Source organism: Rhineura floridana, chromosome 3 (genome assembly GCF_030035675.1).
Source record: "Rhineura floridana isolate rRhiFlo1 chromosome 3, rRhiFlo1.hap2, whole genome shotgun sequence".
Classification (NCBI taxonomy): domain Eukaryota; kingdom Metazoa; phylum Chordata; class Lepidosauria; order Squamata; family Rhineuridae; genus Rhineura; species Rhineura floridana.
This window is the reverse complement of record NC_084482.1, coordinates 187,544,602-187,567,851: the sequence shown is the minus strand read 5'-3', so window position 1 is coordinate 187,567,851 and position 23,250 is coordinate 187,544,602. Positions and strand designations below refer to the sequence as shown.

The window sequence follows — 23,250 nt, the reverse complement described above, 5'->3', positions numbered from 1 at the left end:
AGCATAACATTCTCTGACCCATCTCTTCCTTTTTCTGTTTCTCATCACTTAATGGACACTGTCCATGCTGTCCTCATCAGCCTGTTATAGCCCCCATCAAGGTTTTCTCCTAAGGCGTACTGATATATACCATTTGTGCTTGGAAAAACAAGTTTGGTATCCATATTCCGATAAAGTTAAGAAAGAATCCTGTTTTACACATTGGGAGACCTTGGCCAGCTCATGAATGGTAATGAGCAGCACTGAAGCCACAACTGACAATGCCACATTTGAATACGTGATTAATGACTCTTGACTGATCAATAACATCATGGATTGATGGAGGCTGTCAGACAAGCCATACAGCCTAGCCCTAAGTTTTCCCCTCGCTTTTTAAAAGGGATATCCGTGCGTGTGTGGGGCGATGTACTTTGAGTGTGATCTCACCTTTTTCTTCTAAGGCACCAATCCTACATGCATGCATACCTGAAGTAAAGCCCACTGAACTCAGCGGGAGTTGCATCCGAGTAAATATGCTCAGGAAAGGCCAGAATGCGCTTTCCACCTTTTTAGCACCTTTTTAGACATGGAGGTTTACTCTTCGCTCGTTTGATACCGACTGACCGCCGTGAGGGCTCCTCTCCAGCCTAGGCCTCGAAAGACCCCCGGACGCGCGACAGAGCGCCACCCATCCCAAACTGTGGCCGTGGAGCTCCCCAGCTCCATCCTCCCTTTCTCTCCCCTTCCCTCCTGCCCGTCCCTAGGATGGCCACCCCCACCAAGGCCCGTCGGGGCAGGGCAGGGCAGCCCAGCCTCTGGAGGAGGCGGCACCGGGGAGGAGCTAGAGATGCAGCCGGATTCGCGCTAGGTTGTCTCCGCGGCCACCGCCGGCCCCAAAGTAGCCAAGAGCGCACGATAGACGGAGGGAGCTTCTCCGGCAGCGGCTGTTCCTGAGTGAGTAGCAGAGGTTGGGGCGTAAAATGGCGGGAAGGGGGCCAGAGCCGGAAGGTCTGTCAAATGGAGGGCGGCGTAGGATATGTGTGCGCACTCCAGGCGCCTGGCTTCCTTATCGCGGGAGGGGAGGAGTGAGAGAGTTGGAACGCCTGGCTTCTTATAAAAGAGGGATGGGAGATGCGGTCCGGACGCCTGGGTTCCTTTTCCAGAGAGGGAGGAGTGTTGGCATGGGTTATGTAGGCAGGACACCTGGGTTCTTTCTCAGGAAAGGAGGGAAGGAAGCAGACAGGACGCTTTTTTAAAAAGGGGATGTAAGTTGTAGTGTCGGGATGATGCCTGGCTTTTAATTAAGCAGGATGTGCCTGGGCCTGGGGATCCATACAGGATCATTTGACAGTGAGCAGCTGCCCCATATAATCGTTGAACATTCCGTCGTTCTCACAGTCACGGTGGTTAAAGAGTGTTTCTCTCCACTGTTTCAGTACACTCTAAAAGGATAATATGGGGATGCTTGTCCATGTCATTGACTTTATGGCATAAAGTCTGGATTCTGTTTGGTGGGTTTTTTTCGGGGGCATGCGAGTTATTATACAGCCACGAGAGTGGCTGTATATACTATAGCCAGCATGGATTTTTCACATTCCGCAATGTTAAATCGAAAATACCCCCATGCCATTCTGATGCTTCCCATAAGCTCATTTCAAAACAAAACCTTACCAAACGTATAGTACTGAACTCAGAAACACTTGCTTAACAACCCTGTCAATTTTCATGGCGATACACAAAACAGTCACAGAGAATAGACAGTTCAAAGTGTAAAAAGAGAGAAAAAAACCCAGAGCCCTTTTGGACTTTTCCCCTGAGAGTTCTCATAATCTGTTGAAATTCATTAAAAATCAGCCGTGTTCACAGAGTACCTGTAATCCTAATACTGACCTTGCCCCATACTCTGACCTTCATCTTCTACAGTTTACAAGTTAAAAAAATGCCTGGCTGATTTGTAATTAAGAAATTTTGGCTGGAAGCCAATGATAAGGGCGGCAGTGTTCTAAAAGCCTCACAGCTGCTGGGCTTGGCTAATCAGGGGGCCACACCCACACCAGACTTTGCTTTCACTTGAGACAGTCAGGGCTTCCCTCAGAGAATCCTGGGAAGTATAATTTGTGGAGGGTGCTGAGAGGAGACTCCTATTCCCCTGAGAGAGCTCCAGTGGCCAGAGTGGTTAACAGTCAGCCACTCTGATTGAAGGTCTGTGAGGGGAACAGGGCGTCTCCTAGCAACTCTCAGCACCCTTCACTAACTACACGTCCCAGGATTCTTTGAGAGAAGCCATGACTGTCCAAAGTGAAATAAAGGCCTGGTGTGGATGTGGCCAGGGACAGCTTTGGTTTAAATTTGGGTGGGAGGCTACATGTGCCTGCTGTAGAATAAAAACGTGGGGGAAATGCTGAAAAGCAATGATACTGTTCACAATTTCCTTTTGCTCTTTGCTATCTTTTTGGCACATTTGGAAGACTTTTCCTCTTTTAACAAGCCTTTTAAGTTGAGACCTATCCCAGTCTGCGTCTGTGTTAGAATTGCTTCTAATATGTTTTCTTTAATAATGTTTTTAACCCTATTTTTAAAAAAGATCTTTAAAGCTTTTTAAAAAATGTTTTTAATGTTGTTTTGTTTTAATGTATTTTAAGGTCTTTTTTGATGTTTTAAAGTGTTTTTATCATTTCTGTTTGCCGCCCTGGGCTACTGCTGGGAGGAGGGGTGGGATATAAATCAAATTATGAATAAATAAATAAAAAAAAGATTCCATTAACAGTGGAATCTGAAACTGCAGTTTGATGTAAAATCAGACTGATTCCAATAAGTTGCTACTTCAGCAATGACTCTTAGCTGTGGGGAAAAAGAGGATGCATGCTTTCAGCCTGCTATGTTTAAACCACTTCATTTAAGGCAAGGTGGGCACAGACAATTAAAAACATAGAGCACACCTAGAATTTTGCTAGAATATATTTCACCTCCCATTGTTTCATCTTGTGCAAATTGAGACACTCCTGAGGTCCACTGGAGACTATTCTGCAGAAGTCAGTGCCATTATTCCACAATTATGTTTGGAGTTTTTTTAGTGCAAATTTTGCTCTACTTCACATATTCACAGAAATAGAAACAAAAGAAAATGATTTCCTATAAAAAAACTTCACTAAAATTGCAAACTACCTGCACATCACCTTCTGCCACTCTTATTGTTCTGAGGCAGAAGTCCCAATCCCATGTGTAGCTCTGTGGTCTCTTAAGTTAAAGCAATCTTAATTATTCTCAATTAATATGTGGACAAAGGCCAAAAGGCTTCCTTGAGGTCCGCACAGGGCTAAATTGAGATTTGAAGCATGATATCTTGATGACCAAGTTCAGTGTTATGTTTGAATGGTGACAGTTCTGTGTGGTTTAGACAATTACCACATTTGCTTGTACTGAGAGTATTTTCTCAAACTATGGATTGTAATTTAAAATTCAGTTATCCATGGATGGACGATTTTATGGGATGGGTAGGTTCCATTTGGGACAGGCGCAGACTGTGCCTTCAAGAGAATTCTAGCAAATGGCAGACATTTTCATCACTGTAGCATCCCTAAGATGGGACACGCTAATGGGTCTGAAATGGCCCATTCACAAACCTTTACTAAAAAGTGCATAGAGTTCCTTTTGACTGTAGCACCTTGGAGATCCCTGAAGAGGCCAATCTCCTCCATTAATCGCTTGTCAGTCATCAAAGTAGCTGATGCCACCTTCAATTGTGAAGGGATATGAAAGACCAGTTACAGCAATTAAATTTTGTGCAGAATGATCTCACCATTCACCTTGCTTTCCATATTAATGTTGAAATGCACATTCATTGGATGTCAACTAATATGGCTATGTCCTCTATTTAGTGCATGGGTTTGCTCTTTATTTATTTTCAATTATATCTCAGGTCAGTGAGTCTCAGTGCAGCTCACAGCCAGCCAGTAATACAGTGACCACTATGAAATCCAAAACATCATATGCTAAAAATAACAATAATAGCAGAATTGGAATCACTATTGTGCTTACTTTCTGAAAGCCCTGGCCAAAAAGAAGGGTTTTAATGTCACTGGGATGATAAGCAATAGGTAGATGAACAGACACTCCATATGCAGGGTGCAATTACAGAGGAAAGCTCTATCCCCAATTACCACCTGCTTAGCCTCAGGAAGCAGGAATACTTGCCATCAGTCTCCAGTGAAGATCTTCATGATCAGGCAGGTTCACATGAGAAAGGCATTTCTGTATAATGAATGGATACTCTCAAGGATCATTCAGCATTGGAATAATTTGGAGTCATGCCTCTGAGGCACCAGGCTTTCAAAGTCTGCTGACAAAGGTGGTGGTGAGTGTATAAGGAGGATAAATGTAGCTCTTTGATCAAGAGTACTAAACAAACCATCAAAGAAAAGCCCTGCTGGAGCAGACGAAAAGCTGCTCTAATCCAGCATCCTGTTCTCACAGTGGCCAACCAGATGTCTATGGGATGCCCACAAGGAGGACATGAGCGCAACAACACTTTTCCAACTTGTGCTCCCCAACAACTGGTGTTCAGAGGCATGTTGCCTTCAACACTGGAGGTTTTACACATTCTTTGTGCCTAATATCCATTGATAGCCTTATTCTCTGTGTGAAAAGCAGGTATATTGCATCATGCTGTGGGCTGTGCTACAACTTTCCACTGAAATGGAACTAGAAAGTATTGATTAGCTTTATATCTGAATGCTCTTCAGATATCCACCATCAGAGGTTGGAGGCCACAGGTAAAGGCTAAGGAATATATAAACAAATACTAACATGAATGGCAAGTTGATCTTTGGGAACCAGGTGGAAATGCTTTTGGAGATATGAATAATATCTGTTTTCACAAATGTTTGGAAAGTCTTGTCCATGTATGCATAAATATCCTTCAGTACTTCTGCTTATTCTGGACTTGCCTCTTGCCATATTTTGAATGCCCATACATGTTGTGATGAAGAGGTATCTGCTGCGTTAGATAGGAGATAGGTTTTCTACTATCCACTGAATTAGCTGGACCTGTTTGTATATATGTGAGGTAACCAAAATGGTCCCATCCAGATGTTGCCAGACTATAACTTCAATTGTCCCTGATTATTGGCCATATTGTCTGGGGCTGATGGGAGTTGTAGTCCAGCAACATCTGGAGGGCACCACGTAGGCTACCCATGGTATACACAAGCAGGTACTAAGTCGGGTCATAGCATTTGGGCACTGTCCACAATACACTACAACTTCACACATTAGAGTGTTCATTGGAGTGGGTCTGCAGATGGTCCAGATATCTACATAACTGTAATTGTGATGCATATAGCAGGATGTGGCCAGAGCCTGTGGAATTCTTAACATTTGAAACTTTCCCATCCACCCACCAAAACAGGGAATATTGCTTTTGTCTTTAAATAACAAGTTTTCATTAAAAGTACCCTGATGGAACAGAGTAAAGCCCCCTTACACCACAATCCAGGAGTGTCCCATTGAATTCAATAGGGCTTACCTCCAGGTGAGTATAGGATTGCAGTTGGGCAGAGCAATCCTGTACTCTAGTTATGTGTATGTGTGTGCCACTGCTAAGGCATATTCTATATGTTAAGGGTGAGCCAAAGATAGACTGGGACCATAGGGTAGATCTGATTGATTTGCAACAGATCAGCAAGGTTTTCTGACTCCCTATTGTCTTAACAATAGCAACAACCAAACATGTCTCATCTGCCCTCCCCAAATTAGATTGTTGGGGGGGGGAAAGCAGGCGGAGGGGGAGACCAGGAATGGATCTTTTTGCAAAAGGACTTGTAAGTTTGGTTCTGGTACTGATTACACATTCCTGGGCTAAGCATGATCTCAGAGGCATCCTGTTTGTTAAATCTTAGCACGTCTCCCCCACATGAACCGCTATTTTGCACCTAGCTCTGGTTGGTGAACCGCAGTGTTCTTGTCAAAAATAAAAAGTATGCTCCACAGGCCTGAAGCCTGTCCATCCCTGATAGACATGCCTAGCCTGGGAGGAGACGACTCACAAACAGCACAAAAACAGCAGCTGCAGCTCCAGGGTCCATGAAAACATCACCACAGAGCCCACCAATCGGGGTCTATGACAGTGACAATCCTGCTCACACACAGGAGGATCCAAAGAACCCACAATGCCCATGTCCCCAGCACACATCACTGCATTGCAACCCACAAAACAATGTCAGAGTGCCTACAGATGTTAGGCAGCAACATCTCTCTTATTGCCAGCCCCCAGGCATCCCTGCACACAAGAACCTGAATCCCCTCATGTTGCTCACAAGCACCATTTTGGAGCACACACACACGGAAGGAAGGAGAACTTACCCCAACACAGGACTTGCGTAGTTCCTTGGGCAGGAAGGCTGCAGAGAGGACATCAAGAAGGGAAAGACACTTGCCAGGCTGCCAAAGGGAGATCATGGACACACACGGAAAACTGCATCCTCCAGGAGCTCACTGCATGGGGTCAGGAAGCAAGAGAGAGGAGTCAGCCTCTCCAGTGGGAGCAGCGTCCCACTCACTTTTTGCATGCTTGGCCAACGCTAATCAACCTCAAAACTGATGTTCTATGGAGCAGCTCCTAATTATTTAGCCACAGCAGCCATTGGGAATCAGATGTATCATGGGGCATTTCTCTCCCTGCCCCCTCTTACAGCCTCAAGACCCAGTCATAGGAGGAGCCCAGAGGCGGTGTTTTACATGCAGGAGGTCCCAGCTTCAATCTAGGGTACAAACCCATGCTAGGAAAGTTGAGGTGGGGTCCCCCACACCTGAGCCAATTGGGAGGAGTGCTGCATGGACCAATATATGGGACCGCCAGCACTTTTGGCTCCCTTTTCCCCCTAGCAACCCAAGTGACCAGTCACCCAAGCCTTGCTATTTTGCCCTACAGGCCATATCAGGCCAGCCTTGTTGGGTGGCATCCCAGCAGGCCTCATTGCCCTTCCCACACATCATCTCTCCCCCTTCACAGCTGCCTGTCTCATGCAACATACACCTTGGCAACAGTACCACTTGTACTTCTTTGGCCTGAGAGGCCTGCCCCATCGCTGTCTAGGGAGCTGGAATGAACAGACAGTAGAGGGACCACTGGCTCTGAATCCATCAAAATCCCTGCCTGCCCATCTCTACCCCCCAGAGTCCCATGATGAGACCAGCTGAAACAAGATTGGATTCGTGCCAGGATGGGGAACTCCTGTGGCCCTCCAAATGTTGTTAGAGTCTCAGCTTCCTTCGCTGCAGCCAGTATGGCCGGTGGCCAGGGATGATGGGTATAATGGCCCTCCAGATAACATATGAAGAGCCCTGCCAGATTAGGCCAGAGGCCTGTCTAGTCCAACATTCTGTTCTCATAATGGCCAACCAGATGCTCATGGGAAGCCTGCAAGCAGGACCTGAGTGCAACAGCCTTTCAGAGGACAGGCTCTCCATCCCCTTACTAGGATGTGAGTGAGGGATCCCTCTCTACCACTCCCTAGCAACACAGATATATCCCATGTGGCAAAGTCATAGCTTTTATGGGTCAGCACACGGGATGGCTGAGACCCTAAAAGGGACAGGGACGTGTGTGGGGTTGCCAACCAGTCACTCCAGTAGGGCTTCTGTGCTTTGGACAGTAGCCTGACAGGCAGCAGGGTAGGAGCTGCTGTGACCCTTATGGGACCCTCCTCTATTGCATAAGTGTGTTATCACGGAGCATGCCAGGGTGCAAGAACCTGCTTGGGACAAGTAGGTCAAGGGTGGGGAACTGGGTGCCCTCCAGATGTTGTGGCACTCCCAGTCTCTCATCAGCCTCAGCCATCACAACCAGTGGTCAGGAATGATGGGAGTTGTAACCCAACATCATCTGGAGGGCCACAGGTTCCCCGCTCCTGAAGTAGGTGAACAATCCCATAGAGGAATAGCTGGGAGCATCCTGGACATTGCTGCTAGTCATGGGGTGGCCCTCTCTCATGCTCTGCACAGAACAGGGTGTGGGATAGTCCCTGTACCTGTGAGGGAGCAGGAGAGAGAGAGGGGGAAACAAGCAATAGTCATCACCTGGACTATATAGTCTCTGAATTGCCACCCTGGGCTCTTTTGGGAGTAAGGGAGGAATAAAATTTAATACATAATAATAACAACTACCTGTATGCACAGTAGATGCTTGTGCAGAAGAGTGGGTGATGCCACCTGGGTCCTCTGCCAATGCTCATGCCTCAACACATCCCCTCCCTTGGAGAAGGGAGACTGTAGGCACAGGGAGTAGGTAGACTTTCTTTACCCTTAGTTCCAGTAGGAGCATGTTGAGTGTGTGTCTGCATGTGGTGACAATTTGTTCTGCTACATGCATCTTGTCAGCTCTTCACTGAGACAGCAGTGTCAGTGGGGGTGCAGGCAGGGCTGGAGATTCCTTGGTAATTGCCAGGCTGTAAGTCCTCAGCCGGCAGCTTAGCTATAAATCTGCCAGGCTAGCAAGGAGGAAGCAAGATAAGGGCAGAGGCCGTTCAAAGCTTACGTGCCAAGCCAGAAATCCAGAAGAGACGTCAGTGAAGGTCCGGGTCTAGTTTGCCGAGAGATCAGTCCAAGTCAAGGTTCAGGGAATAGGAAGACACACAGTGGTCACTCCTGATGTTGTAGTCAGCAACAAGCTGAAGCCAAGGTTTGACTTTTAAGGAGCAGGTTTGTCAGCAGGTGTGAGCCCTCAGTGTTTTGGCCTTAAGCGGACAGGCCTGCCCCTCTTCTGCCTTACCTTCTGCTGTCTACATTCTGCAGGTGAGGGGGGAGTATCCTGTTCACTGTCTGCGTCTGGCTGAAGGGCTTCAGCTGTGTCTGGGGTGCTCTGCAGCTGAGGGGGAGAAGGAGCTGGGTTCTCAGGAGTTTCCTCCATTTCTCCTTCTGAGTCTGCTGGTTCTGGGTCTACTGCTGTTACTCCCGAGTCATCCTCGTCTGATGAGTCCTCTGACGGGGCCACGACACATCTCTGGTCTGTGATCCTGCAAGGCAGACGTGCTTATGAATGTTTGGATGGTAGCAGCAGTGCTGGGAACAGAGTGCCTGGCCCTTGCTAGCAGAGAGCTTACTTGCATGTGGGATAAGTGCTTCCTCTCTCTCTCTCTCTCTCTCGCGTGCGAGCGAGCGAGCAAGCGAGCGAGCGAGATTGCTGTTTGCAGAGAGTAGATGGTGGTGGGGAGATTGCTAGAGAGGTTCAGTGCAGGGAGGGAGATAAAAGAGACAGTCACAACAGTCATGCTTTGCAGCAAGTGTCGCCACCCCCTCTTACCTGCGTATGGTGCTCTGTCCTGGCATCCCACTTGTTGGGAGTGGAATAAGAGCTTCTGCTTGCTGGTACCTGTTTGGGATCTAAGCAGAGAAGTGCTAGTGCTCAGGTTCCTAAAAATGTTCTGGAGACAGGCAAGTTCTTTCTTTTTGTGCAAAGGGTCCTTTACCCAGAGCTACCTTCACCACAGTTCCCTCTTGGGAGCTTTTAAGTGTGCTTGGCTGGAGAGAAAGAGCCCCATGTCCTACCACCTGAGTCTTCCTCTGTGGGAATTTTATACTGGTAGAGTTGTGTTGTGATTGGGTGCTGGCTAGCATCATATTCTATTCTTTGTCTTGGCAAAATGGATACAATAGTAGTTGATTGGGTGCTTTTTAAATGTTTTAACATTTTTCCCTTCTCACTGTACACAAAAGACTAGGTGGTCCACCAGAAATTGGCTAGTGGCTGATCGGTGGGCTGTGATCTGCTTCTTGTCAACTCCTGATTTTGCTGAATGTTGCTGAACTACAACTCCCATCATCCCAGATAACTGGTCATGCTGCCTGGGGCTAAAGGGAGTTGTAGTTCAGCAACATCTGGAGGACCACAGGTATCACTGGGTATCATGGGGTGCTCACTCAGAGTCCTACATCAGAATTCTAGAGTACGTCTGCTTTGCCTATTTTTTCCATACATGTAGATGAGATTGCAGTGTTATCACCTTAAGGCGCATCAAGTGAACAAGTTGAAGATATTGGCTTAAAAATAACTGATGCTGGAGTAGTGCTAATAGCTTAGCAGTGGATCATTTCTTTTAATGACTGCTCATTATTATGAATCAATGTTATCCTTTTGTTACTGTATTTGAAATGTTTTTTGACTTCTTATACCACCTTGGTTCCATTATAACTCAAACCTCTCTGAACATTTTTCTTTTTTTCTTAATAAGAACTCTTATGCCAAATTCTGTACATGTTTCAGAAGTGGAGAAATTCAGCACAAATGTCACTGTAGTTCTCCTTGGAGCTAGGACACATGCTCCATCTGTTACATACATAAAATATCTCAGTGCCAGAGGCAGGGAACTCGGTATAATGAGATGTAATTGTCAGTCTGGGAACAGCTTGAAAGACTGACAGCATGGAGTTGTTTAATGAAAGTTACAGCTTCCTTTTAGTTAAATATATTAAAGCCCTTTCGATTTCCCATTTTTGTAAAATCTTCAAGGGTTTAAGAAGCCAAGATACCTCTGAGTAGTTATTCACGGAGGTAGAAAATCTGTCATTCGTTATTATTATTATTTATTGCATTTATATCTCACCTTTTCTTCAAGGAGTTCAAAGTATCATACATGGTTCTCCCCCTCTTCATTTAATCCCCACAACAACCCTGTGAGGTAGGTTAGGCAGAGAGGCAGTGACTGACCCAAGGTCACCCAGTGAGCTTCATGGCTGTGTGGGGATTCAAACCCTGGTCTCCCAGGTCGTAGTCCAGCACCTTAACCACTACACCACACTGGCTCTACACTGGTTATAATTTGGGAGGACCTACACTCAGTGATAGAACACATGGCTTTGCACATAGAATGTCATGGGCTCAGTTCCTGGTATCTCCAATGAAAAGGATCTATGGTGAAAGACTATGGGTTAGATCAGAGGTGGGGAACCTGTGGCCCTCCAGGTGTTGCTGAATGACAACTCCCATCATCCCTGATCACTGGCCATGCTGGCATGGAGCTGATGGGAGTTGTAGTTCAGCAGCATCTGGAGAGCCACATGCTCCCTATCCCTGGGCAAGATGGACCAGTGGTCTGACTCAGTGCAAGGCTACTCTCCATCTCTGTAATGGCTTTGATTGCTTTAGTAGGCTCTCTGCCCAGTCATGGTTTTCAGGCTTGGATCTTTTGTTCTGTCAAAAGGTTTTGCAGTGGTGCATGAATCATTAATTGACATTTACACAAGCTGGGCCTTCTGTAATGAAACCACATGGATATTACTTTGGGGGATCACTTTAGAGGTAAAAAATCATTAATAAGCTTACCCATGTATCCTCCAACCTTTTCATTTAAAAGCAAAGCTAAACACCACTTCAGATTCCCAGAAGCAAGCTTAATAATATTTAGATGACTGCTCATCAGAATCCTGAGAATATATTTATTTATTTATTAAATTTATATCCCACCCATCCTCCCAGAAGGAGCCCAGGGTGGCAAACAAAAACACTAAAAGCAAATCTAAAACGTCTTTTCATTCTTAGATAAAAGTATTCCATTTTAGGAGCCTGGATACCTCTGATTTCTTTCAGTCCTGATATAAGTGTTTGTTTTCTAATATTTTGTTTAATATTATCAATATTAGAAATATGCTCCCCACCTGCCGTGGAATGCAGGTGCTGTCTGGAGAGAAGGTGGGGCATACCAGATGTAATGTGCAAATGCAAGTTGTGCCACAATGCTGGCTGAGGAAGTGGGGCTTATTGGGCTATATAAGTCTGTGCTGCCTTGGACAGGCCGTCTAACCAGATTGTGGCATGCACGTTTTTGGAGAAGGTTTGCTGCCCACTTTGGAGCACAGTAGCAATTGTTTGCATGCCAAGCACATTGGCTTATGCTTGCAGTCCCCCCCCCAAAAAAAATCCTACTCTGCATTGTGTTTGGGGCTGGGTGTGGGTGGGTGGTGGAGTCTGTTTGGCAAGCAAACTGATTGGTCGCAATTTACACTTTCTCTCCCCCTGCCCCTTTTAGGTCATCTGAGCATTATAGATGGTTTATGCAGGCACTCTGTGGGTGGGCAGTCTAGTAGGGCCAGCAACTTCTATGGCCAGGGTGGCTAATCTCTTTTGGTCCAAGGACCACAGTCAGCTTTGGCCAGCCCTCCAAAGGCTCTGTGTCAGTGATGGGTGTGGCCATCCCACACTTTCTCATGCACACAGGGCACACGCAGGCACACAGCCCCCCTTGTGATCTCTGAAAGTTAGCTGAGAAATGGAGGTTGTCGTTCTCTACTCATCAAATGATTTCTCTTATGACCAGGGAGGGGACGATTTGCATCCTTAGAACGGTGGGGGGGGGGTTGGTTTGTTTTTTGTTTTTTCTGCTGCCACCAAAACCAGTAGGATTTATTTTGGGGGAGATGACATTTGTGGGGGGAGGAATTCACCTCACCGCCACCCCCGTTCTGTGGCTTTGTTTTCAAGGTTGGTGTTCTGGGTAGTGGAATCAACCTGTTCCAGGACAGTTTATTTTGCCTACCAATCAAAGTCAGTGTAGTTTTCTGCAAATAGCAAGAGGCCTTTTCTGTCCAATATAACATTTGAGAAGTGAAAGTTGTGGAGAAGTGGTGCAGGGATTGGTGGGAGGAGGCAGAGGATGTTGTCATGGTCAGGGCTGTGAAAAACACTTCACATTTCTAAGTGCAAGAATTAAAAATAAAATAAAATCAAATCAGGATACAGTACCAGCATCTATGAAGCCAAACCTGGGCAGGGATGGGGAAAGATGTCAAATAATGGGTTATATTCAACTAATTATACTTGGGGTAGAGAACCTAAGTGAGTCATGCCTATCAACTGCAGTGGGTCTATTCTGACTAGGACTAACCTCAAATGCCGCTCATAGCCTTAGGTGCCACAGTGTGATGTTTTGAGGCACCTGAGATCTTTCCAGCTATGCCTGTGTACACATTTTGCTTCTGTGTTTTATATTGCCTGTTTGAAATTGTACCAGTTTCTCTGTTCTCTGCTCTGGGAATTGCCATTCCTTGCAAAGAATACAGGGGATAGTGGATGACCTGTGGCCGAGCATCCCACATGGTGCCCCCAGCAAGCTCAAGTCCCATGAAACTGCAAGCCCTACAGTCATGGCGGTCTCTTTCAGTGAGAAGTTCCAGAAGAATCAGGGTGCACGTGGGCCCTCTTGAAATACAACCTTAGAATTTCCAGGCAAAAGTCATTCAGCTAAAGTCAGCTTCTTGCTTGCTTACAAAAAGAAAAAAATCCTGGTGCTCTGCTGTATGCAATAGTCTGTCGCTATGCGTTACTTTGATCCTTGCTTTAAAGCGTTAGCCTTTTCTAACCAGCTTTCTACATTGCTAGAAGTCCTGGAAACCTACACTAAATCAATGAGGCATCTACTGTGTGCTCCTCCTTTTTGTGTGTGTAAAGGGGGTATGAAGATGCTTGCCTGAACTAATTGCTTCCATAAATTATTCATTCAAGTGCTACACAGCGGCCTTATGATCAAATGCTGTTTCTTTTGCTGGTGGAGGAGATAGGAAGATCTTTCTCCCACCCCACCGCCTGTACACAAGAGCAGTGATTTGTCCATCTTTTAAGGCCTTGGGGGTTATTACAGGGAATGGAAGGTAGCCAGGAAAGCCAAGCTGATTGGTGCAGACTTATTTTTGTTCCTTTTACAAAGCAGAAATCTTATGATAATTTCCAGTGGGATATCTTTTTATCTCCCATTGTTGCCCACAGTAAACTTCCACCTGTAGTGAATTCATCAAAAACTTTTGACTTTGTTTCCCACAGTTGATGGTTTTGACATAACCTCTCCCCTCAATGTTCTCAGAAACTATTGCTTTGGATAAAGCTTAAACTTTTAAGCTACTTTTTCCATTCTCGGAGAGAGTATGTAGTGGGGAAAGAAGAAAGAATATAGATATCAGTAGACTGCAAGGGTAGACACACACTCACTGTTCTGCCATTGCGTCTCCACCTCTCCTGGAAACGGGGGCACACGGTGCTAGTCAAACCCCGCCCCTTTTTACTGTAAGACCTGGTGGGATCAGCTTCAGTGCATGTTTTTAAAAATTCAGCTTCAAAGAGATTTTGCAATCTCAATCCATTGCCCCTCCCGGTGTGGCTAATGGAAATGCTTTTGGGTAGGCGACTAGTGTGTTCACAGTTAGACAAAGTATCATCAGTGAATTATGGGGGAGGGGGGAACCTCTTAATGAAATCCATTCACCCCACATCCTTAATTTCGCAAATTCCTGCCTCTCTCTGTAGCTTTGTAAAAACAACTATGAAGGGATGTGTCAGAAAAGGTAGTGGGTGGGGTCCCTCTGCAGTTTGAGCACTGTGCATAACCCTCAGGCCGCCTTCATCTGTCTGAAGGCGCTCCCATGGAGAGGAGATGGCTATCTGCATGTCAGGGAGTCTTTTCCAGTGCATGGAGGCAATGTAGTCCACAAGGCTCTTATAAGAAATCATGAGAGAGAAGGGGAGAGCATGGGCTCCTCCCCACAACTTCACTTCTGTGTGGGAAAAATACAAAAATGTAGTCCTGCACACAAAAGTGAGTTGATGTTGTTAATTAAACTTATATCCTGCCCTTTCTCCCAGGAGGAGCCCAGGGCAGAGAGAGCTATTAAGTGGCATATGCCTGAATAACCACTACAGGGAAAAATGAATGTGTAAACAAACATTTACGCCTTTCTAAAAGCTCAGGTTGGTTAACAAACATAGGAATGTAGAAAGCTGCCTTATACTGAGTCAGACCATTCGTCCATCTAGCGCAGTGTTGTCTACACTGACTGGCAGTGGCTCTTGAGGGTTTCAGACAAGGGTCTTTCCCAGCCCATTCTGGAGATGCCAGGATTGAACCTGGGATGTTTTGCATGCAAAGGAGATGCTCTGCCACAGGGGTACAGCCCCTTCCCCAGAGAGATACCGGGTGCTTTTCTCTTTTTATTTGTGTGAATATATTCATTTGTCTATCCTTTGTATTTCGGGCAACTGTGTTTGCGTGTGTGGGGATTGTATTCAACTTGCCCAGAGAGACCCACTGAAATTAATGAACCTAAGTTATTCATACCTATTAACTTCAGTGGGTCTACTCTGAATAGGACTAGCATTAAATACCACCCAGTATGTCTCTATTGTTCTGTAGTTACAAATAGTTGAAAATGCAACTGATTTCTTATGGATGGGCATGTAGCTGATCAGTTTTGAAAGACTGAGAGCGTCAGACAAGGCTGCCCCATGGAGGGCCATTTGTAGCCCCATCCATAATACCTGATGCATTAGCACACAATGTGATTTAATGGACCTATCAATCAACCAACCAACCAATCAATCAATCAGTCTTCCACATGGAAAACTGTATGTCAGAGACGAGGCTTCCAGCCTAGCCTTTCCCCTGAAGGCTGTCTATATCCACTGTCAGAAATTCTCAAATGAGTACAATTGCATGAAGGGAGCAGGGCCGCATTCCCTCGCCCCACTCTTGCTGACCTGACCCATCCATGGGGTGAGACCAGTGGCAACTGGTGCCTCCATGTTCGTGAGGCAGTGGAAACTGCTCCAGGTTTTAGTCTGAACTTTCAGTGAGCTGTCCAGGATGCTGAAGCACCTTTTGTTTAAAATAAAGTAACTGTTTTAAGTAATTGGCATCAGGGAGGCACCTTCACTGTACTCTTTTTGGCATCTGCTAAAAACTGTTTTGTTTAGGCAAGCCTACCCAGACCTGTAAAAGCTGACATGTGTTTTAATCTTTAATTTTAGCTTAACTGTTCATCTTAATTATATTATCATTTTTTGTAAAAAAAAAAAAAAAAACTTTTTAATGATTGACTTTTATTGATAATTTTAATGTATATTTTATGTTGTTTTGTAAACTGCTTAGAGGTTTATTTATAGTTAAGCGATATACATATTTGTTAAACAAATTAAACACTTTGACACAGCTTTTGCATGTTTTCAGCACTATGTAGGTACTACCAATGATATGGTACAATTTGAATACATCACTTTGTGGGCAAAGCTACTACAGTGGACTGCCAGTGATCTTGGTTTTAGCTCAGGGTAAGCCAATCTTTAGTTTGGAAGCGGGATGCAGATCCCCACTCAAGCATTTTTCTCTCTCCGCCCCCCCCCAAACTCCGCTGCAAAAGGAGACGGGGATAAAAGTAGACACCTGGTGTCCTGGTGAGGATGCAGATCACAGCTCCTCAAATTGATAACTTGATGAATAGACTGGCACAGATTAACCTGGGGATGGGTGGACTATGTACGTGTCCATGTATGCAAGAGTGGCCACACCCACCACCAACATGCAGCCCTTGCAAGGTTGCCCAAGGGTGAATGCGGCCCTCAGGGCAAAAAAGTTTAGCCATCCCTATTTTAGCTGAACCCATTCAGTCTCTCTATCCTTCCCTGTTCCCTAAACCTGGCTTTGCCTATGAAAGGATAATGAGCCAGTTTTTTCAAGGCTGGAAAGTGATATTTTTACAACTAATGAGATGAAGTTTTGGAGAAGACGGCAGCAGCACTGCTGTTTCTAACCAAGTATTAGGTTTGCATTGATTTGTTGCTGTGATCTAAAGGGAGAGTTCGCGCTTTACTGTGAAAATGTGGGTCGCCATTCAGGCTGGTTTGTAGGTAGCTGTTATTGTGAGATCACAGAGTTTGCAGGAGATGAGCTGCTCTTTTTCCTAGTACCATGCTGGCTTGAGAGAGTCTATTATATCGTACAATTGTACTGGAAGCCTCATTCTTCCACAGTAGTGACAGGGATCCCAGTTTTCTGTCTGTTGAAGCTGAACAGCACATTCTTTTTCAGTTTTGAGCTTCCCATAGTTACTAAAGATTGCAAGGACAAAACTGTCGTGATTTTTTATTTTTTACTTTTTTTAGAGAATAGGAATATTGCAGTAGGAGAGCTTGTTTGCCGGTAGCCTAGCCTTTAAAATATCTGAAGAAACCTGACTGGAAAAAAAGATTTTGAATACCAAATTCCCCTAGGACCACTGGAGCTCTGAGTGGACCACTTAATCCACTTTTGTTTCCCTACAAATCAAAATGAATACATAACTCATATTTTAATAACCATAGTCTTGCCTTTCTAATGCAATAAAGAAAATAAAACAAACCTTTTTTTCCCCACAGGGCCAACATTGTTTTTAAAACTGTATTGAAAATTTCAGGCAAGACACTAGGCCAAGCTGCTGAGAAGGGCCCCTTAAAGTGGTAAATTTTAGGGAAAAATTAGTAGACCATCAGCACTATATTATGCAAATCATGGTCCTTAGCCTTTTTGATAATCCATTCCTGGTCAAAACAGTCTTTATCTTCATCATCAGGAAAAAAAATTAAGTAAAGGGCCAAGTACAGATATTATTGACAGTTCCACAGCCTTCCATGGACCACCTGAATGGAATTCCCAGACCACCGTCTCTGATGTTGAGCTAAGCATAAGTATATCCATTTTATACCAATTCAACTGTCATGTTCCCCCAAAGAATCCTGGAAACTGCCATTTTTGTGAGGGTGCAGAGAATTCTCTGTTAAGCGCAGGAGTGCCTTGCCCTGGGAGGAAGGCGGGGAGGAGAGCCACAGCAATAGCCTCCCAGCAGCAGAGTTCGTGCTGCCTTCTGGGAGGGTTGATGTGGTGGCGAAGTCGGGACTCTGCAGGCAGACCAGCGAAAGGGCCAAATTGGCTCGGTCAGTGCATTCATTTCAGCCCCGACCTTGCTGTTTTTCTTCCTCACCCCCCACGTGAGCCAATGACTGCTGCCAGGAGGCTATTGCTGCAGCTCTGCCTCACCAGATGATCTGCTCCTGGTTAGGGAGCCTAAGCTCCCTTCTGGGAACTACAGCTCCCAGTGTGCAATGTAATATGGGCTTCTATTCTACAAATCCAAGTGAATACAAAAGTCATACTTTCACAAGTATAGTCTTGGTCTTTCTAATGCAAGAGCTGAAGAAAAAAGTTTTTCCTTCTGGACCAGCAGATTCCACTGCCCCACTGACATGGCGCCACCAGCTGCCACTGCTCCTTGACCCTAGTCCAGTCCTCAGTGCCACCCATCAAGCGTTCAAAGGTCATCGGCCAATGTTTATGTGTTGTTGAGTCTCCCACCAATGGCAAAGGCCAGTACAGTGTGATTCTCATGCAAACTGTGGGATTGTTGGCGAAGGGTTGTATCCAGTGTTAGTTCTACTCAGAGTAAACCCATTGAAGTTAATGGACATAGCTAACTTAGGTTTATTAATTTCAATGGGTCTACTCTGAATAGGACTTATTTATTTTCCATTCCTTTACATTGGTGAACTCCTGTACAGGAGACACAAGTGTGAATAAAATAGAATAAGCCATAAATACAGAGCAGCCTTCCCCATCCAGATGTTTTTGGACTTCATCTCCTTTCATCCCTGATCATTGCCTGTCCTGGCTAAGTCTATTGGAAGTTGTAAGCCAAAACATCTGGAGGAGACCAGGTTCAGACAAGTTGACATATATACAGAGATCCAGGAGTTCCTTGTTACACGTTTGGCAGAATGGGACAACCTTTCAAAAGTGGCTGCTGTTGCCCAAATAAAATTATGCGGACCATTTTCAGAGTACAAGCCACCTTCAGAGACCACGCAGTCATTATTTTGACACAGGCAGCTGCATATTGATTACTTTTTTTTCCTGCGAGGCACAGCACCTCTGTGTAGCTGCAAAGGATGCAGGAAGGTCAGTGGAGGGAAGTTATTACTTGTAGACAGATTGTACTTGAGTTGCTGTGTAGCTGGAATTCAAGACACAGACTTCTTGCAGAGAGCCTACCTTTTAAGGGGTTCGAAACCTCCTCCTTCTTCATCATAGTGCTCATAGTCTGCTATGCTTTTTTACTCCCCTACAGGGAGGAAGAAGTAGTGAATTGTATAGCCTTTCAAAAGACTTGGAATAAATCCAGACTCAGGTAGATCGCACATTGGAACAGATGGATAATGGAGACTGGGGATATATAGTAAGTATGCCGGTTCGGCCTTGGGAGCATGGTGAGTTTTCCCAGGGGTCATGGATGTGTGTCTGTCCATTTCATGGAGAGAAAGATATATCTGCCCTTCTGTGCTCTTTTCCCAGACAGCTGGCCTAAAGCAAATTCTGCATTTCTTATTGTAACAATATTCTGTACACATAGTTAACCACAGACCTGGAGCCAAAGATTTGGCCAGTTAATTTCCTGGAATCAGTTGGAGCAGGGGTGGAAACTTTTTTCAGCAACCTCTGGGGGGCTGCGTACCAGTGGTGGGTGTGACAAAAGTGGACGTGGCCAGACACACACCACTCCCCATCCAGGTAAGCAAGAAGTACTAGCACAGTTCAAGGACACATTCCTTGAAAATCACTAGAGGAGGCTGCAGGGGCGGGCCAGTGAAGGGTGTGGCCTGGGCAGAATCTCAGAGCTGGATAGAAAGGACTGGAGAGCTGCATTCGGCCCCTTGGCCTGATGTTCCTCATCCCTAAGTTATGGGAAAGCGAATTGGGGCCTAGTGACCTTTTTCATGCAGCTGACCAAGTAGGCTACACCATGAATTTTTTTGTCTCTTTTGTCTTTAAATATAATATTTCAAGCAGCCTTGTGACCCATCGTAGAGATTTGTCTAGTGGGCAAATCATGTATTTTTTTCTAATTAGGTCTTTGTTTAAGCAGCTGCTTAACTGTAGAAGATTCCTTTGTTTGTTATATGGCTTTTTTATTTTGACTTAAAATAGATTCAACTCAAGCCTGATGCCACTCGTCCTCTCAGCATCAGTTTCTTTTTGTTTGGCTGTGTTATTTTTGCCAGGTTTAAGTTAAAACTGCATAGAGCAATAAAATAAAATAAAAGTATTGTGCTTGAATTCAGGCTGTGTAGCCTGCTGGGGAAACAAAAGGCCGCATGGGGACTGCTTTAATTGCTCCCTGCAGTATCTGTGTTGCTGCTGTGCAGCAGCTCACTGTACAGGCCAGGCAGTCCCCCCCCCCCCCAATGTTGCCAAAAAAATCCAGGAAAGAGGTGTGCGGTATTGTGGACAAAGACACGCAATGTGCATTTATTGGTGGTATGTGTCTTCAATTAAGACTTATGGCGACCCTATGAATCAGCGACCTCCAATAGCATCTGTCATGAACCACCCTGCTCAGATCTTGTAAGTTCAGGTCTGTGGCTTCCTTTATGGAATCAATCCATCTCTTGTTTGGCCTTCCTCTTTTTCTACTCCCTGCTGTTTTTCCCAGCATTATGGTCTTTTCTAGTGATAATGAGCCAATATAAATGGGCCCTCTTTGGGTCAAAATTGTCACATGGAACAAATTAGAGCAGCCTTGACTTATAAACCCCATGGGTTGTACCCAACCAAGTTTTACTCAGAGTAGACCCATTGAAATTAATGGACCTCAGTTGGTCATGGCCATTAATATCAGTGGGTCTACTCTGAGTAGAACTAACATTGGCTAGAACCCAATGTGGCCAACCTATGGTATGTGTGTCAGAAGTGACACGGAGCAGTGGTTTGTGACAGACCTGGAAAGTAAGTACTTTGTGTATCTTACTGCAGCTTTTGTCAATAAGGACTATGGGGGCATTCACCCATCCCCTCATCTAGTTGCCTACCTTCCTCCCCTCCCCTTTGGACAAGAGGGGGACAGGCACCCCATTTGGAGCACTGTTTCCAACTTGCAACACATTGCTCCAGATTGTACATGAGCCACAATTGTGCATTAGCAGCACTGCACTGCAGTCTCAAAAGGAAATTGCTGGTCAGGTGTGAACTAGACACATAGCCAGGATAATGTGAGATAAGTCAGAAGCTGCACTTCTAATACATGGCTGCATTTGGTCACCTACAGGCAATTCTGACTTGGCCCAAGGGAGCACCTAATTGTAATGCTAGATTAATGCTTCCCAGAGGATGGAGCAGTTTTGTTCCAGATAAATAATGTAAAGACAAGATTTAAAGGGAAGTTATAAATTTTGCTCTACCTTGTTGCCTGATTATTAGAGGTAGATTGCAGCATTTGCGCTTTTGACCCAGCAGATGCCTCCAATAAGAGGACAGCAGGGTTTTTTTTGGTCAATTCTCTCTTCCCACCCCTGAAAATTGGCTGAAGAGAGTTAGGGACTCTCCATAGCATGGTGGAAAGGAATGAGGGGAGCTGCAGGAGGAGGGGCAAATCAGCAAAAATCCCCTTTCCTTCACTTTTGTTGGCAGAGGTATCTGCTGAATAACAGTCCCTTCTGTGAGTGCAAGGGCACCAGTTGGATTCCATCTTAATTAACTAATATATTTTCAGTAATAATGTCACATACTAAGTCACACAGGGGGAAAGTGCAGTTCCTATTTCTTTTTCTTTTCTTAAGTGTTGGTCGTTCTTTTTTTCCTTCCCCAGTGGTGACTTACAGAGTTGTTAAGGTACTTATGGCATATTCTTGTGTTAGCTTGCAAGAGCTCTGAAACTTTTTCTTTGCCCTTTCCCAGATGACTGAACCAGTCACTCTAAACGTGGGTGGACACTTGTATACAACGTCGCTCACCACACTCACAAGGTATCCCGATTCGATGCTGGGAGCCATGTTCAGGGGAGATTTCCCCACTGCCAGGGATTCTCAAGGCAATTACTTCATTGACAGGGATGGACCACTTTTCCGCTATGTTCTCAACTTTTTACGGACATCAGAGCTGGCTCTGCCTCTGGACTTCAAGGAATTTGACCTGCTTCGGAAAGAAGCAGATTTTTATCAGATTGAACCCTTAATACAGTGTCTTAATGACCCCAAACCTTTGTATCCAGTGGATACCTTTGAGGAAGTAGTGGAGCTTTCCAGTACCCGCAAGCTTTCAAAATATTCGAACCCAGTGGCGGTGATCATAACACAGCTAACCATTACGACCAAGGTCCATTCATTGCTGGAAGGCATTTCCAACCATTTTACCAAATGGAATAAGCATATGATGGACACTAGAGACTGCCAAGTTTCTTTTACATTTGGGCCATGCGATTACCACCAGGAAGTCTCTCTCAGAGTCCATCTGATGGAGTACATCACAAAGCAAGGCTTCACCATCCGAAATACAAGGGTCCACCACATGAGTGAACGAGCCAATGAAAATACAGTTGAACACAACTGGACTTTCTGTAGACTGGCACGGAAAACAGAGGACTGATTTCCCCTTCTTCCCCAATTTTTCGTTTACTCTCCAGAAGTGAAGTAGCAGCTTCTCAGAACAATGTATTAGAGACTGAAGTCTGGCTTTCACTTAAGCGACAATGGAGGCTCTCTCTCTCAATATATATGTATGTATGTATGTAATTGTTTTGAATATTTATTATTGATTCTTAATGACTGGAGAATGAACATGCTCTGGCCTCTCGCCTTCTGTCATGTTGTGAGGAACTTATGCATGTGCCTGCTCATTCTGTCAAGACACGCCTTTTTAAAAAAAAACAAAAACAAAGGATGAAGCAAGAGGGCATCCTTGAAAAAATTGCAGAATAGCTACATTAGGATACTTTTTTCCCTGTGGTGTTCATACAATACAGTGTAAAGTGCTAAACATCACCTCCTGTTTTATCCTGTGTTTAATCTGTCCTAGTAAGATAACCACTGGGAACATTCCAGAGGATCCAGTTCAGCATGGACTTCTCATGCGCAAAGCCAAACTGTAAAGAATAGGAACAGTTGAAGAGAAGTTTGTGGAGCTCCTTCTGGACTGCACCCAGAATTGTTAAAGTGCAGTTGGAGAGGAAACAGTGCCATCATGCATTCTAACCCAGTTTTCATAATCCAGTAACCAAGCAGTATTATAATGATGTAGGTACCAACAAACCTCTGAGATCAACCTCTGCTCCTGGTTTTATTTTCAACAGTACAACATTTTACAGTTATGACAACTGTTTCTTTCTATGCATTATAAATCAAGCAACCAAATATTATCTATGGCTATGAAAATACAATTAGAAGTATTTATACTGGATTTGGAATGCAAAAACATCCCTGCTGTAGGACTCTAAATTTTTTAATGCCTGGTGCAATATTATTCCTAAGTGTAATGCTTGTCAGCAAGAAACTAATAAAAACATGAAACGTGGAAGTCAGATCTGTAATTTTTTGTTTTTGTTCTCTCCAACTAATTATCCTAGGAACAAGAAAAAATGAAGATGTTCCTCTGAAAGAATAAAGGGGGGGGCAGGAATGATTAACTTTTAGAAGCACTGACTGGAATTTTCAAAGCAACC

General features: G+C 44.9%; 1 protein-coding gene across 4 annotated transcripts; it reads left to right on the top strand.

Annotated features, from left to right (window-relative positions):
* Positions 1-642: 642 nt before the first annotated feature.
* Positions 643-23,109, top strand: KCTD6 (potassium channel tetramerization domain containing 6). Of its 4 annotated transcripts, XM_061618771.1 has the most exons (4): positions 643-933; positions 15,963-16,063; positions 18,889-18,996; positions 21,492-23,109. In XM_061618771.1, the coding sequence occupies exons 3-4, from the start codon at positions 18,970-18,972 to the stop codon at positions 22,176-22,178; spliced, it is 714 nt and encodes a 237-aa protein (XP_061474755.1). In that variant the 5' UTR covers positions 643-933; positions 15,963-16,063; positions 18,889-18,969; the 3' UTR covers positions 22,179-23,109. The 4 variants fall into 4 exon arrangements, with proteins under 4 accessions (XP_061474755.1, XP_061474754.1, XP_061474758.1 ...); XM_061618770.1 differs by lacking the exon at positions 15,963-16,063 and having other exon boundaries at positions 644-933; XM_061618774.1 differs by lacking the exons at positions 643-933; positions 15,963-16,063 and adding an exon at positions 8,747-8,769.
* Positions 23,110-23,250: the final 141 nt, after the last annotated feature.